Source organism: Zophobas morio, unplaced genomic scaffold (assembly GCF_036711695.1).
Source record: "Zophobas morio isolate AGI-343-1 ecotype UQ-CSIRO unplaced genomic scaffold, CSIRO_AGI_Zmor_V1 ptg000012l, whole genome shotgun sequence".
NCBI lineage: Eukaryota > Metazoa > Arthropoda > Insecta > Coleoptera > Tenebrionidae > Zophobas > Zophobas morio.
In genome coordinates, this window is record NW_026972117.1 from 9,012,154 (window position 1) to 9,030,261 (window position 18,108).

Sequence of the window (18,108 nt, forward strand, 5' to 3'; positions counted from 1 at the left end):
TTTTCCAATTTTTCGATGTTTCAATTTCTCATTTATCCAATTTTTTAATTTCTCGGTTTTTAATTTTTTTTTATTTCTTCATGTTTAGACTTCTCGATTTTACAATTTTTCGATATTTGAATTTTTCAAGTTTTAATTTTGCCATCTTGGTTTTTCGACCTTTAAAATTTTTCGACTTTTTGTTTTATAGATTTCCCGATTTTTCAAGTTTTCGATTTCTCAATTTTTTCAACATTATCAGTTTTGGGAACTTTTCAATTTCTTTTTTCAATTCGGAACGCATAGAATCGACATTGGCCTGATCGCGCTCCGGTCTGTGGATCAAACATGTTTCCAGGCGACGACAAAAATTGTTATCGCCAATTCCACTTAGAAGTTTAATATTTTGTAAAATTCGGTTGTTAATTGTTCAAGTTTTCCACATTCATTTGGGTTAGGAAAAGTGAAATTTTTCCTAACTAGAGCGGAAAAATAAAACAAAACAATATCAAACACCACTTCTCAAATTCCTTGTACGCCTTTTTATAATTTTTTTTTGATTTCTCGGCCAATAGTGAATTACTTGCCAGTGTGGCTGACTCTTCAACATCAAAAGATACTGATGAAACATCATCTTCCAACATTTTTAGCTCAAGAAACACCCAAAACACTTCAAACGTTGAAAAATTGCAAAATGTTGCGTTGTTTGTTTGTATTTTCCATGACAACAAATTTATTGCATTAAAAGGGACTTGATACTTTATTATTCAATTAAATTTATAATGAAGAGTTTTTTTACCTAATTTTACAAAATTTGATAGGAAAAGTGTCTTTCCACATTCACGACATGTTTTTGATCTAGACTTCGTCTCTATCAAAAATCTCATGTCTAGAATGTGGAAAAATGTCACTTTTCCTATCTTATTGCACAAATACGAGTAGCTATTATGTGAAAATGGAACACTTAAATGAAAATAATTGCCGAAATGTATTTACCGAATTTTATACAGATCGTATGCATTTAAAAAAGCCCTTCAAATTTAGTCACTTTTTCCAAATGGGGATATCAAAATTCAAAAAGGACAAATTATAACTCTAGAGGATGGTGATTCGATAGAACGACAGACAGGAACTGGAATTCCAGCAAGAAAAATGACCCAGAAGAAGAGAGAAGCCTTAATCAGTCAGAACCACGGCAGTAACTATGTACTGAAACATTATAACTAGTAACTTAGTAACATAATAGTGTAAATAGCGTGTATTATTTTTAACATCCATACTCACTAGCCACGGTAAACTTGGACAGAAATTTAAAATCGGCAAAAAGTATATTACTAAGGGAGAATAAAATCATATTTGCAAAGCGAAAATCAATTCACAAATATTCAGAAAAACAAAAATTGGAACAAAAGCAAAAATTAAAAAAATTTTCTGTATCATTACGCAGCCAACGTTATTAAGACCCACCACTGACCCGGAAATGACCGGCATTCAGGCAAGACTTCTATCATTACGGGTACTAAGACCAAGTAATGATATTATTATTATTATTATTATTATTATTATTATTAATTTTGCGTTCGGGCAGAGGCCTAACTTGTTATGCGCGCGCTTTGATGCATATAATGACTTATAAATATTCAGGTTATTCCGAAGGACAAAAATGTTCCGAACGTCCCACAACTGCAATCAATTGAACGCTTTTGGGGAAATCTAAAGAGGAATTTGTGTGAAAAATGTAGGGTAGGAACCCTTCACACATATAGAATTAAGCGTTGTGTATTACTGAAAATTTGGCAGACAAAAATATTGGCTTTCAGAAATTTAATACGCCGTGTTAAAACAAAAATTTGCGAAGCAAGTAGATATGGTGCAGATCGTATTCTATAAAGTTGTTTTATAAATATTAACAGTTGCATTTTTAATTCGTCATTCAATAATAAAGTTATGCTAGTTTGAAACAGATTTTTGGTCGCCACACCCTTCGAGTCGCAAAGTGTCAGTAATTTTCCGTACCTTCCGACTCGTTAAATTTCAAACTAAAACGGCTGCAAGAGCGATCCACTTACAGTAGTTGTGTTGTACAAGCTCAGACAACAACCCGTAAAATGGTGTTAGTAACAACCATTGAAGGTTAGAGGGCTTTTGTCGCATTTTGGGGCGCCCTTTTACCGCCAATGTTAACTCACTGGTACGCATAAGGATACGGGGTTGTCGGTCTTTTTAAATACATAGTCACTGCCCTAATTCAACCGTTCAATATTGTTTCACACTAAATATGTCACAACCGGAAAATAGAAATAAAGAGCCCCAATCATGCACTCGCGTAATAAGACCTCTCTCGTCCCCACACTGGTGCATTATTCAGCATTTTCTTTTTGTTTCAGGAACACAATATCGTCTCTAAACGGCGAATGGTCTCACATGAAGAACACCCTGACGACGCTATTCCTCGGCGAAAACGACATCACGGAGGTGTCTGGCGACCAGCCGGACCACATCTCGAAACCGTCGCACGGCCTGCGCCAGTTCAAGTCCCTCATTTGGCTGAACCTGGACGGAAACAGAATATATAAAATCCATAAGCACTCTTTGCCTCTCACTCTCCAGACCGCCAGCATCTCGCATAATTTGATCGAGAACTTTCCGCTCGAAGTCGTGGCCGGCCTGCCCCATTTGCAATGGCTCTATTTACGCGGAAACCACATCAGGAGTTTACCGGAGCACACGTTCGGCAGGAAGCTGTGGCTGGAGAAGATCGACCTGGGGGAGAACTACTTGAAAAGCTTACCGCGGCACCCCTTCAACGGGTCCGTCTACATCCGGGACCTCAACCTGGCCTTCAACGACTTCAGGACCCTCCAGAGCGAAGGCTTCTCGGGGCTACAATGCGGAAGGATCATCCTGTCGTACAACGCGCTCGAAGGGGTGGAGATCGGAGCTTTCGACGGCATCCAAGAGACGCTGGAGTACCTCGACTTCGACCACAACAACTTCCAGCAGATCCCTCAGGCGTTGAGCCAGCTCAAGTCGCTCAAATATTTATACTTGTCGTCGAACATGCTCACCGAAATACCGGAGCGGGCTTTCGAGAACTTCTGCTCGAGCTTGAAAGCCGTGAGCTTGAGCGGAAACCGTTTGACGCGAATTCCCGCAGAAACATTGCAAAATTGCTCGAAAATTTCCCACTTCAACATCGGCTTTAATGAAATATACGAAGTGGGCGAGAGCGACTTCAGCGGTTGGGGCTACAACATCAAGAGCCTCATACTGGGGAACAATCGCATTACGAGCTTGAGGAGCCAGATTTTCGCCGATTTGCAGCAACTTAAAGAACTGAGTTTGAGTTTCAACCCGTTGCGGGTCATCGACGGTGGCGCGTTCGCCGGCCTCGACGGCTTAGAGAGTTTGGAAGTGTCGTTCGGGTTCGACAGAGAGGACCTCCCACACGAGATTTTCAAACCTCTAACAAACTTGAAATGGCTTTCGCTCGACAACAATAACTTTAATACGGTGCCGGAATTCTCATTGGACTCTCTTTCCGAGCTCAAATACCTCAACATCGAGTCCAACAAGGTCCGAGTCGTGCCGGTCAACCTGCTGAAGCCGGCGGTCCACGCCAAGCTCAAAGACGTGCGTCTGTCCAACAACGAAATTACGACGATACGGACGAACACGTTCAAGTCGCTGAACAGCCTGGAGACCATCCTGCTCGCGAATAATCGCATCAAAGCCATCGAAGCCGACAGTTTTAACGATCTTCCAGCGCTTAACAAGCTGATTCTCTCCGATAATTTAATAGCGAAACTTGACAACAGGGCCTTCTCGAACTTGCCGTCTTTGACGAAGCTCGACCTTCACAACAATTATCTGGCGGATTTCTCGTTCCGGTATTTCGCTAACGTGTCGACGCCGCTGCATTTGAATCTGAGTCGCAATCAGATCTCGTCGTGCAACGCCGAGTTCAAGATACTCAACGTGGACGTCATCGATCTGAGATACAACAACATGGCGCGGGTCCCCAGGTGCGTTGAAATATTGCGAACTTTACTGACAGACAGGTTTTATCTACAAAGGGTTATTTTGTTCACTTGACGAGCTAGTTACAGATCGCGGCAACGGTTGTATTTTCAACAACTTCCTTTGTCGTGTATTACATAAAGCTGCCTTATCTTTATTTACGAGATTGGATTTGTTAAAAATTTTATGGAGATATCAATCACTTGCTCTTGAAAAATATTATTCATATTTTCGCTCCCTACCAAACAAATTTTTATCAAATTGTTTGATATTTTTCTTTTAATTTAAATTTTTATCATGACGCCTCGGCCATTTTAATCAAGAAATCAAAATGAAAAATTTATAATTCATCTAAATTCAAATCTATACCTCTTCTGCCATTTCGTTCAGGCGTTAAGAGAATTAAAGGAAAGCGCAATGTTTCTCCAAAATATACTTTTCCAAATAAATTTTTCTTTTAGGTTCTCAAGACAAATTTTTATAAAATTTTAATTATCCCGGCGCCTCCACCATTTCTACACAAAAAATTAAAATTCGTCAGATGAGCCTCAATTCGAGTCTACTTTATAGAAAATTATCTCAGAATGACAAATATATCATTAGTTTCACCATATCTCTTTAAATAATAAAAATAAACCCATTTGCGTGACAAAAAATTAATTTACCAACATCGTTTCAAAAATATACTAGGAAGTATTTGTTTTAGTTCAAATTTATATCAGGTCTGTTATTTCGTCCAGGCGTTTAGAGAATTAAAGAACGGCATCACGTTTTTCTAAAATATACTTTTCTAAGTAAACTTTTATTTTAAATTATCCAGACAAATTTTTATAAAATTTAAATTGTCCCGGTGCATCCTCAATTTTTATACAAAAATTTAAAATACGTCAAATAATCCTCAACGAGAGTCTATCTTACAGAAAATTTTCTCAAAATGACAAATCTGCAATTATTTTTTCCATATCTCTGCAAATAATAAAAATCAACCCATTTACATGACAAAAAATTAATTTACCAAGATCGTTTCAAAAATTTACCGTTTATTTTAGTTTCAATTTATATCGGGTCTGTTATTTCGTCCAGGCGTTTAGAGAATTGAAGAACAGCATCAGGTTTTTCCAAAATATACGTTTCCAAGTAAACTTTTCTTTTGGATTCTCGAGAGAAATTTTTATCAAATTTAAATTGTCCCGGCGCCTCCACCATTTTCACACAAAAATTTAAAATTTGTCAAATAAGCCTCAACGAGAGTCTATCTGACAGAACATTTTCTCAGAATGACAAATTTGTAATTATTTTTGCCATATCTCTGAAAAATAATAAAAATAAACCCATTTACATGACAAAAAATAAATTTACCAAGGTCGTTTCAAAAATGTATAATTTATTTTAGTTCAAATCTATATTAGTTCTGTTATTTCGTCCAGGCGTTTAGACAATTAAAGAATAGAATCACGTTTTTCCAAAATACACTTTTCCAAGTAAACTTTTCTTTTAGATTCTCGAGAGAAATTTTTTAAAAAATTTAAATTATCCCGGCGCCTCCACCATTTTTTTTTTTGAAAAATTAAAAATTCTTCACATAAGCGTCAACGAGAGCCTATCATGTACAAAATTTTCTCAGTAAGACAAATCTGTAATTATGTTTGCCAGATTTCTGCAAATATTAAAAATAAACCCATTTACACGACAAAAAATAAATTTACCCAGATCAGTTCAAAAATATACCATTTATTTTAGTTTAAATTTATATCAGGTCTGTTATTTGGTCCAGGAGTTTAGAGGTTCAAAGAACGGCATCACGTTTTTCCAAAATATACTTTTCCAAGTAAACTTTTCTTTTAGATTCTCGAGAGAATTTTTTTAAAATTTAAATTGTCCCGGCGCATCCACCACTTTTATACAAAAATTTAAAATTCGTCAAATAAGACTCAACGAGAGCCTATCTTACACAAAATTTTCTCAGAATGGCAAATCTGTAATTATTTTTGCCCTATCTCTGCAAATAATAAAAATTAACCCATTTACATGACAAAAAATAAATTTACCAAGATTGTTTAAAAAATATACCATTTATTTTAGTTTAAATTTATATCAGGTCTGTTATTTCGTCCAGGCGTTTAGAGAATTAAAGAACGGCATCACGTTTTTCCAAAATATACTTTTCCAAGTAAACTTTTCTTCCAGATTCTCGAGAGAAATTTTTATAAAATTTAAATTGTCCCGGCGCCTCAACCATTTTTACACAAAAATTTAAAATTCGTCAAATAAGCCTCAACGAGAGTCTATCTGACAGAACATTTTCTCAGAATGACAAATTTGTAATTATTTTTGCCATATCTCTGCAAATAATAAAAATTAACCCATTTACATGACGAAAAATAAATTTACCAAGATTGTTTAAAAAATATACCATTTATTTTAGTTTAAATTTATATCAGGTCTGTTATTTCGTCCAGTCGTTTAGAGAATTAAAGAACGGCATCACGTTTTTCCAAAATATACTTTTCCAAGTAAACTTTTCTTCCAGATTCTCGAGAGAAATTTTTATAAAATTTAAATTGTCCCGGCGCCTCCACCATTTTTACACAAACATTTAAGATTCGACAAATAAGCCTCAACAAGAGCCTATCTAACAGAAAATTTTCTCAAAATGACAAATCTGTATTTATTTTTGCCATATCTCCGCAAATAGTAAAAATAACCTACATTTACATAACAAAAAACAAATTTACCAAGATCGTTTGAAAAATATACCATTTATTTTGGTTAAAACTTATATCAGGTCTGTTATTTCGTCCAGGCGTTTCGAAAATTAAAGAACGGCATCACGCTTTTCCAAAATATACTTTTCCAAGTAAACTTTTCTTTGAGATTCTCGAGAGAAATTTTTAAAAAATTTAAATTGTCCCGGCGCCTCCAAACTTTTTATACAAAATTTTAAAATTCGTCAAATAAGCCTCAACGAAAGTCTATCTTACAGAAAATTTTCTCAAAATGACAAATCTGCAATTATTTTTGCCATATCTCTGCAAATAATAAAAATCAACCCATTTACATGACAAAAAATTAATTTACCAAGATCGTTTCAAAAATTTACCGTTTATTTTAGTTTCAATTCATATCGGGTCTGTTATTTCGTCCAGGCGTTTAGAGAATTGAAGAACAGCATCAGGTTTTTCCAAAATATACGTTTCCAAGTAAACTTTTCTTTTGGATTCTCGAGAGAAATTTTTATCAAATTTAAATTGTCCCGGCGCCTCCACCATTTTTACACAAAAATTTAAAATCCGTCAAATAAGCCTCAACGAGAGTCTAGCTGACAGAACATTTTCTCAGAATGACAAATTTGTAATTATTTTTGCCATATCTCTGCAAATAATAAAAATAAACCCATTTACATGACAAAAAATAAATTTACCAAGGTCGTTTCAAAAATGTATAATTTATTTTAGTTCAAATCTATATTAGTTCTGTTATTTCGTCCAGGCGTTTAGACAATTAAAAAATAGAATCACGTTTTTCCAAAATACACTTTTCCAAGTAAACTTTTCTTTTAGATTCTCGAGAGAAATTTTTTTAAAAATTTAAATTATCCCGACGCCTCCACCATTTTTTTTTAGAAAAATTTAAAATTCTTCACATAAGCGTCAACGAGAGCCTATCATGCACAAAATTTTCTCAGTATGACAAATCTGTAATTATGTTTGCCAGATTTCTGCAAATATTAAAAATAAACCCATTTACACGACAAAAAATAAATTTACCCAGATCAGTTCAAAAATATACCATTTATTTTAGTTTAAATTTATATCAGGTCTGTTATTTGGTCCAGGAGTTTAGAGGTACAAAGAACGGCATCACGTTTTTCCAAAATATACTTTTCCAAGTAAACTTTTCTTTTACATTCTCGAGAGAATTTTTTTTTTAATTTAAATTGTCCCGGCGCATCCACCACTTTTATACAAAAATTTAAAATTCGTCAAATAAGCCTCAACGAGAGCCTACCTTACACAAAATTTTCTCAGAATGGCAAATCTGTAATTATTTTTGCCATATCTCTGCAAATAATAAAAATTAACCCATTTACATGACAAAAAATAAATTTACCAAGATTGTTTAAAAAATATACCATTTATTTTAGTTTAAATTTATATCAGGTCTGTTATTTCGTCCAGGCGTTTAGAGAATTAAAGAACGGCATCACGTTTTTCCAAAATATACTTTTCCAAGTAAACTTTTCTTCCAGATTCTCGAGAGAAATTTTTATAAAATTTAAATTGTCCCGGCGCCTCCACCATTTTTACACAAACATTTAAGATTCGACAAATAAGCCTCAACAAGAGCCTATCTAACAGAAAATTTTCTCAAAATGACAAATCTGTATTTATTTTTGCCATATCTCCGCAAATAGTAAAAATAATCTGCATTTACATAACAAAAAACAAATTTACCAAGATCGTTCGAAAAATATACCATTTATTTTGGTTAAAATTTATATCAGGTCTGTTATTTCGTCCAGGCGTTTCGAAAATTAAAGAACGGCATCACGCTTTTCCAAAATATACTTTTCCAAGTAAACTTTTCTTTGAGATTCTCGAGAGAAATTTTTAAAAAATTTAAATTGTCCCGGCGCCTCCAAACTTTGTATACAAAATTTTAAAATTCGTCAAATAAGCCTCAACGAGAGTCTATCTTACAGAAAATTTTCTCAGAATGACAATTCTGAAATTATTTTTTCCATATCTGTGCAAATAATAAAAATAAACCCATTTAGATGACAAAAAATAAATTTCTCAAGATCGTTTCAAAAATATACCATTTATTTTAGTTTAAATTTATATCAGGTCTAATATTTTGTCCAGGCGTTTAGAAAATTAAAAAACGCCATCACGTTTTTCCAAAATATACTTTTCTAAGTAAACTTTTCGTTTAGATTCTCAAGAGAAATTTTTATAAAATTTAAATTGTCCCGGCGCCTCCACCAATTTTACACAAAAATTTAAAATTCGTCAAATAAGCCTCAACGAGAGTCTGTCTGACAGAAAATTTTCTCAGAATGACAAATTTGTAATTATTTTTGCCATATCTCTGCAAATAATAAAAATAAACCCATTTACATGACAAAAAATAAATTTACCAAGGTCGTTTCAAAAATGTATAATTTATTTTAGTTCAAATCTATATTAGTTCTGTTATTTCGTCCAGGCGTTTAGAGAATTAAAGAATAGAATCACGTTTTTCCAAAATATACTTTTCCAAGTAAACTTTTCTTTTAGATTCTCGACAGGAATTTTTATAAAGTTTAAATTGTCCCGGCGCCTCCACCATTTTTATACAAAAATTTAAAATTCGTCAAATAAGCCTCAACGAGAATCTATATTACAGAAAATTTTCTCAGAATGACAAATCTGCAATTATTTTTGCCATATCTCTGCAAATAATAAAAATAAACCCATTTACATGACAAAAAATAAATTTACCAAGATCGTTTCAAAAATATACCATTTATTTTAGGATAAACTTATATCAAGTCTGTTATTTCGTCCAGGCGTTTATAGAATTAAAGAACGGCATCACGTTTTTCCAAAATATAATTTTCCAAGTATACTTTTCTTTTAGATTCTCAAGGGAAATTTTTAAAATATTTAAATTGACCCGCCGCCTCCACCAATTTTACACAAAAATTTAAAACTTGTCAAATAAGCCTCACCGAGAGTCTACCTTACACAAAGTTTTCTCAGATTGACAAATCTGTAATTATTTTTGCCATATCTCTGCAAATAATAAAAATAAAGCCATTTACATGACAAAAAATAAATTTACCAAGATCGTTTCAAAAATATACCATTTATTTTAGTTCAGATTTATATCAAGTCTGTTATTTCGTCCAGGCGTTAAGAAAATTAAAGAATAGCATCATATTTTTCTCAAATATACTTTTTCAAGTAAACTTTCCTTATAGGTTCTCGAAACACATTTTTATAAAATTTAATCGTCCCGGCGCCTCCACCATTTTTACATACAAATTTCAAGTTGGTCAAATAAGCTTGAATGAGAGTCTACCTTACAGAAAATTTGCCCAGAATGACGAATCTGTGATTATTTTTGCCATATCTTTTTAAATAATAAAAAGAAACCCGTTTACATACTAAAAAATAAAGCAAAACCGTTTCAAAAATATATCATTTATTTAAATTCAAATGTACATCAGTTCTGTTATTTCGTCTAGGCGTTAAGCACATTAAAGAAAGTATACACTTTTCCAAGTAAAATTTTCTCGATGCAGATTTTGATAAAATTTTAGTTATCTCCATCAATTTTGCCAAAAATTAAAAGTGAGTTTTTGTCAGAGCAACAAATTATTATAAGGAAGGTTTAAAATTACTTCAGGGTTGATTATGAAACTGATCATTACTGAGATACTGATTTCTAAAAATACGTGATAAGAAATTTCACCAAACTGAAAAAATATTATGTTAAACTGGTTTCTAAAAAACTACTATTGTGTTATGTAGAGAAGTTTATAAACACGTTATATTAAAAAGTTCATAACAATAAATCTGTTTAATAATGGAGATATTACATTTTGAAAATGTATTGAAAAAATACATTACAAAACATTATATAAATAATCAAAAAAATGTGTCCAATTAATTGTAAAGCGAGTCTACTTTGTAGAAAATTTCCTGGATACTACGAATCTGTGATTATTATTGACATATTTCATTAAATACTGGAGACAAATTCGTTCATGTGCCAAAAATGTAATTTACTAAAAATTCAAACATGAATCATTTACATTGTTGGAATATCCTCAGTTTATTATTTTGTCCATCCATCAAGAAATTTAAAAGAAAAATGTATTTCTATAAGTGGAATGTTCTTTAAGTTCAAAAATTTAATTATCCCGGCGCCTCCACCATTTTCATACAAAAAATAAGTTGGTTGTATAAGCTTCGAAGAGGGTTTATCTTACAAAAAATTGCCTCAAGAGCACGAGTATCTAATTATTTTCTCCATATTTATTTAAAATACCGAGAGAAACCCATGTGCATGCGAGAAATTAAAGCTGAGGGAATCTCTTCAAGAACCGTTACGCAACTTTGTTCAAAATTACGTTCGTTCAAGCATTTTATTCAAATATCAGAATTTATACAGAAAAACATCATTCCTTGCGAATTATATTTTAACATAAAGAGATACTTTCACATTTCTTGATATAATTTGTTACAAAATTAATTCCTTTCCTGGCGCATCCACCATTTTTATTCACAAAATTAAAGCTGAAACATGAAGTGCAAAAATTATTATTTCGACATTTTCGTAAAAAGTTAAAGTTGTTGAAATAAGCTTCAAAGAGTGTTTATCTTACAGAAATTATGTCAGGAACGCGAATATCTAATTATTTTCTCCACATTTCTTTAAAATACGGAGAGAAGGCAAAAACTTAAAGTTGTTGAAATCTTACAAAAAATGCCCGACCGTTAACAACGATTTTTGTAACCAGGTGTCTGGAAAGCACGGCTCTCCTGAAGAAGCTCTACCTCGACTTCAACATCATCACCCGCCTGGACCACAACAGCTTCCTCCACCTCACCTCCTTGGAGCACCTCAGCCTGCAACAAAACAACATCATGTTCGTCAGTAAGAAGGCCTTCGCCGGCCTGCAGAACCTCCAGCAGCTCGACCTCTCCAAGAACCTCATCACCCACCTCCACCCGGGCCAGTTCGCCAACATGCCCCGCCTGCGCGTCGTGGACCTCAGCAGCAACAGCCTCAACTACCTGCCCAAGGACGCCTTCGAGAACACCGTCATCGAGATGCTGGACCTCAGCTTCAACTCGTTCTCGGTCATCCCGAGCCTGAGCTTGTCCGACGTGGGGATAACCCTGCGGCACCTCGCCATCGGGTCCAACAACGTGGAGCACATCGACAGCACCACGTTCCCGGACATCCCGTTCCTGCAGCACCTGGACCTCAGCAACAACAAGCTCACCATCCTGCCCGACAACGTCTTCACGAGTTTGGGGCTGCTGCAAGTGCTCGACTTGAGTTCGAATCCGCTACGTGCCAATTTCAAAGAGCTGTTCCATTACGCGCAAAGTTTGAAGCATCTAAACTTGGCCAATTCCGGAATCACTTCCACACCGCATTTGCCCCTACCCAACCTCGTCCACCTCAATCTCTCGCGCAATCACATCGAAGCCATCAACAAGAACTCGGTCCAGGAATTAGCCAAGTTGAAGTCGATCGATCTGAGCCACAACCAGCTGTTCGAGGTCCCCTCGCACCTCTGGATACACTTACCCAAATTAAAGTCGCTGGATTTGTCTTTCAACCCGATTAAGGAGATAGTGGCGGACAGTTTCTACGGGCTGCAGAACCTCCAAGACTTGAACATCCAAGGCCTGAAGTATCTAGATCGCTTCGAGAGCAAAGGGATCCAGCAAATCCGGATTTTGAGCTCGCTGTCGATGCAAACGTGGCCGAAGATCGAGCACTTCGCCGAACAGTTTTGCAATTTACTGTCGAACTTGCAGCAGCTGAGGATCCTGAAGATACACTTCGTGGAGAGCGTGCTCGACGAGCAGCTTTTGTGCGTCAAGAATAGGAAGATCAGGCATCTGGAGATCACGGGGAGGAGTCTGAAGATGATTGATAGGGACGCGTTCGTGAGGTTCGGGAGGAATCCGGATCTTGTGTTGAAAATAACGGGGACTGAAATTGAGGAACTGCCGGCGGGGTTGTTTTCTAATATGTATAAAGTTTCGTATTTGACGATAGACTTGAGGAATAATATGTTGTCGTATCTGAGTCCGGAGATATTCTACGGGAATGCGACGACTTGGAAGAACGTGGGGACGACTCTCATTTCAGGTATGATCGACGTTAATTAATGACTAACTCCAGTTAATTAAATTAAGTAATGCCGAGGTTTGATCTTGTATTAAGTGAATTAGCAGTTAAACATTTCCCTGTTTGTGAACATCGCAGTGTTTGAATAACGAAATTTTAAAATGTTTATTGAAACGCTAATTCTCATTACTTGCTAGTGAAGGTTTACATTAAATAACTTGATATTTTCAACTTCTGAAGCATTCGTTGATGTTTTTCAGAGCGTAAAGTTATTTTTCTTTACGATTTAGTTGTAAAAAATTTTAATTATCCCGGCGCCTACGCCACTTTTATAAAAACAATTGAAATTGGTCGAATAAGCAAATGCAAACGAGTCTGTCTTAAAGACAATTTTCTCAGGATCACGAGTCTGTGATTATTTTCACTACATCAGTTTAAGTAATGGCGAGACACTTATTTATATGCCAAAAATGAAATTATTTTAGTTCCAACTGTATTTGTTCAGTTATTTTGTCTAGAGATTAAAAAAAAAGTCAATAGAATTTTGTTTAAAGGTCGATACAGATTTTTCTTCACATTTTTTTTTTTAGTTAAACAAGTCTAGAAGGAAATTGATTATATTAAAAAAAAGTAGGAATTATTTTAGTCTAAATCTACATTTGCTGTGTTATTAGCATTAATAAAAGAATACAAAAAGGGCAATTTTTCCAAAATATTTTTTGTAAGGTGTGAGATGTGAGAAATATGAGAAATGTGTGTGATGTGTGAAATGTGTGGAAGCAGAAATGTGAGAAATAGGAAACATGTTGAGAAATGAGAAAAGCAAAAAATCAGAAACGTGAGAAATGTAAAGTGGAAAGGGGAAGGAATGTGTGAAATGGGAACAGGAGAAAATCGAGTAAAATGAGAATGGAAAAGTATGATTAATATGAGAAATGTGAGAAATGAGAAATGTATGAAATGAGAAATGTAAGGAATGAGAAATGTGCAAAATGAGAAACGAGAACAAATCAGAAGAAATGGTTGAGAGAATTGGGGAATATGAAAAATGAGAAAAGAAAAAATGAGAAATTTGAGAAATGAGACATGTGGGAAATGAGAAAGATGCGAAATGAAAAATGTGAGAAATCAGGACCGAGCACTGATGAAAAATGAGAAGAAATGATAAACTAGAGAAAGGAGAATTGAGAGAATTGGTAAACGTTGAAAAATTAGAACTGAGAAACATGAGACATAAGTACCTTGAAAAATGGGAAACATGAGAAATGAGAAAAGTAAGTAACCAAAATTTTATTTTCTTAGAGGGTACGTCATTTGCCAAAATCAGTCGTGAGAAATGAGAACTGGGAAACATGAGAAACGTGAGAAATGGGAACGAGAGAAAATCGAGTACGTGGGAAATGAAAAATTTGAGATATACTTACGTGAAATGAGAAATGAAAAAAAATGGAAAATATAAGAAATAAGAAAAAATGGGAAATGTGAGAAATGGTGAATATAAAAAAGAAGAAATGTGAGAAATGGGAAAGGGAAGAAAAGAAAAATGAGAAGAAATGGGAAATGAGAAAAAAAAAATTGGTAAAATTAAGAAATGATAACTCGGAAGCATGAGAAATATGAAACGAGACAAATGAGAAAATTAACAAACGAGAAATAGGAAATGGGAAAATAAGAAATGAGAAATATGAGAACCGAGATTTCATTTGCCAATTTTGCAAGTACTAGCCCCGCCCACCCACCCGTTATTTTCTTAGAAGGTATTTTAATTGCCAAAATCAGTCTCATCTTAGCAAGTACTAGCCCCGCCCACCCGCCCTCTAATTCTCAGAAGGTACGTCATTTGCCAAAACAATCTTCTCTTAGCAAGTACTAAATAAAGAACTGGAATATGAAAAATAAAGAGGAATCTGAAATGTGAGAAATGAGACAAGTGCGAATTAGGAAACGTGAGAAATGAGAACTTGGAAAGGTGAGAAACAGGAAGCGTGACAAATGGGAAACAAGAGAAATTTAAGAAATGAGAAAGAGAAAAAAAATGAGAAACGCCAGAATTGGAACACGTTAGAAATGGGAACTGGGAAATGAAAAAGATGCAAAATGAAAAATGTGACAAATAAGGAACGAGAACACATGGGAAATGAGACGAAACGAGAAGCAAGAGAAATGAGAAATGCGGGAATTGATAAAAGTGAAAAATGAGAACTGGGAAACGTGAGAAATGCGTACCTTGAAAAATAGGAAACATGAGAAATCAAAATGGAATATAAGAAAGGTGAAAAATGGAAATTGGATAAATGAGAAGAATTGAAAATTTTATGAGAAATGGGAAAAAATGAGAAATATGAGAACCGAGATTTTATTGGTCAAAATCAGTCTTATCTTAGCAAGTACTAGCCCCGCCCACCCACCCGTTATTTTCTTAAAAGATTTTTTAATTGCCAAAATCAATCTCATCTTAGCAAGTACTAGCCCCCGCCCACCCACTCGTTATTTTTTTAGAAGGTATTTTAATTGCCAAATCAGTCTCATCTTAGCAAGTACTAGCCCCGCCCACCCGCCCTTTGTTTTCTTAGAGGGTACGTCATTTGCCAAAATCAGTCTTCTCTTAGCAAGTACTAATATGAAAAAAAAGAGAAATCTGAAATGCGTGAAATGAGACAAGCGCGAATTAGGAAACGTGAGAAATGAGAACTGGGAAATGTGAGAAACAGGAAACGTGACAAATGGGAAACAAGAAAAAGTTAAGAAATGAGAAACAGAAATGGGAAAATGAGAAATGAGAAACGTGAGAAATGGGAACGGGACAAAATGGAATAGGTGGGAAATGAAAAATTTGAGATATATGTGAAATAAGACAAAAGAAATATGAGCAATGAGAAAAAATGAGGAATGTGAGAAAGGGTGACTATAAAAAAGGAGAAATGTGAGAAATGAGAAATGGAAGAAATGGGAAATGAGTATCAATGGGAAATAAGAAAAAGAATTGGTAAAAGTGAGAATTGAAGACTGGAAAACGTGATAAATATGAATCGTGACAAATAAGAAACTTAACAAACGGGAAACAGGAAATGGGAAAATGAGAAATGGGAAATGTAAGGAATGAACAACGAGAACAAACAAGAAAAAATAAGAAATGAAAAGAAAAGCGAGATTAATGGGGAACGCGACAAATCAACTGGGAAACGTGAGAAATGGGAAATGTATGAGAAAAGAAACATTTGTCAGAAACGAGAAAAAAATGGGAAATCTGAGAAATGAGAACTATGAGAAATGAGAAATGCATGGAATGAAAAATGTAAGAAATGAGAAATGTAAGGAATGAGAAATATGCAAAATAATAAACGAGAACAAACCAAAAGAAATAAGAAACGCAAGAAATATGAAACGTATGGTGAAAAATCAGAAGAGAGAAGAAATGAGAAATGTGTGAGAATTAAGAAATATGAGAAATGAGATAAGAAAAAATGAGAAATTTGAAAAGTGAGAAATGAGAAAGATGCGAAATGAAAAATGTGAGAAATAAGGAACGAGAACATATGGGAAATGAGACGAAATTAGAAGCGAGAGAAATGAGAAATGCGGGAATTGATAAACGTGAAAAAGGAGAACTGGGAAACGTGAGAAATGCGTAACTTGAAAAGTAGGAAACATGAAAAATCAAAATGGAATATAAGAAAGGTGAAAAATGGAAATTGGATAAATTACAAGAATTACGTCATTTGCCAAAATCAATGTTCTCTTAGCAAGTACTAACTAAAGAACTGGAATATGAAAAAAAAGATAAATCTGAAATGTGTGTGGGAACTGAGACAAGCGCGAATTAGGAAACATGAGAAATGAGAACTGGGAAACGTGAGAAATGGGAACGGGACAAAATCGAGTAGGTGGGAAATGAAAAATTTGAGACATATGTGAAATAAGACATGAAAAATATGAGAAAAAAAAAAAAGAGAAATGTGAGAAATGGTGACTATAAAAAAGGAGAAATGTGAGAAATGAGAAATGGAAGAAATGGGAAATGAGTATCAATGAGAAATAAGAAAAAGAATTGGTAAAAGTGAGAAATGAAGACTGGAAAACGTGATAAATATCAATCGTGACAAATAAGAAGCTTAACAAACGGGAAACAGGAAATGGGAAAATAAGAAATGGGAAATGTAAGGAATGAACAACGAGAACAAACAAGAAAAAATAAGAAATGAAAAGAAATAAGAGACGCAAGAATTGGAAAGCGTTAGAAATGGGAACTGGGAAACGTAAGAAATAAGCAACACGAAATGGGAAACGTGAGAAATGGAAAATGTGAAAAATCAGAAATGTAAGAAATGAGAAATATGTGCAATGAGAAGAAATGAAAAATGCAAGAAATGGAAACGTGCGAAATGGTGATCATGAAACGTGAGGAATGAGAGAAATGAAAATATGAGCAATGGAAAATGTAGGCAGTAAGAGAAATGTGAGAAGAATTGAGAAATTGTTTTTTTGGAAGTAAACTTTTGTAGGTTCTGTTTAGACATACTTTATTAAAATTATTTTAATACTGTTTTATCAACGTTTCGGGACAAATAGTCCCTTCATCAGGAGATTTATACAGGACAATACCTTGCATTAACACTAGATTAACAAATTTTTTGTGTTTTTACCGTAAAAATTTGTTAAAACCATCAAAATTAGTAATATAACAGATATGTTATCTGAGGAAAGAGAGATATGAGAAATGGGAAACGTGAGAAATGGAAAATGTGAGCACTGAGAAGGGTGAGAAATGCGTAATGAGAGACGTGGGAAATGGGAAAATAAGCATAATTACAGAAAACCATGATTCTTCCAAAATATTTATATTTTTGCAGATAGAATTTCCTTTAAAGTTCATGGTACAGATTTTTTTAATTCTGCAGAAAATTGTCTGAGGATCATGAATGTGTTATTATTTGCGCTACATCACTTTAAATAATGGAGAGACCCTCGTTTATAAGCTTAATATTAATATAGCTTATCAACCAATTGTTTGAAAGATGATTGCACCACCTATTTCCCTATATTCAACATAGCATAGATGTAGAGGATATAAAAAATTTGCCAAAACCCTCGCCAATTCCCGCATAAGAAGCCCAAACTCCGTCAACCGTAAAATTATTAAGTCCACATTCACCACCACTTAGCACCCTTGCTCATCCCACCCCCAGCCGCAGCTCCGCTCCGAGCGCTCCAATCCCGCCACCCCCAACTTGCTGTTTGCTTTGTGTCGAA

The 18,108-nt window shown here is 34.5% G+C and overlaps 1 protein-coding gene across 4 annotated transcripts in view; it reads left to right on the forward strand.

Moving 5' to 3' along the window:
- The window catches only part of LOC135127731 (chaoptin), a 477,252-nt gene that overhangs the window by 458,522 nt on the left and 622 nt on the right, over positions 1 to 18,108 (forward strand). For all 4 annotated transcript variants that reach the window (XM_064054314.1, XM_064054313.1, XM_064054312.1 and 1 more), the window contains 2 exons: positions 2,367 to 4,004; positions 11,510 to 12,879. In XM_064054314.1, coding sequence (XP_063910384.1) covers positions 2,367 to 4,004; positions 11,510 to 12,879 — 3,008 coding nt within the window. The remainder of the gene's footprint in view (positions 1 to 2,366; positions 4,005 to 11,509; positions 12,880 to 18,108) is intronic.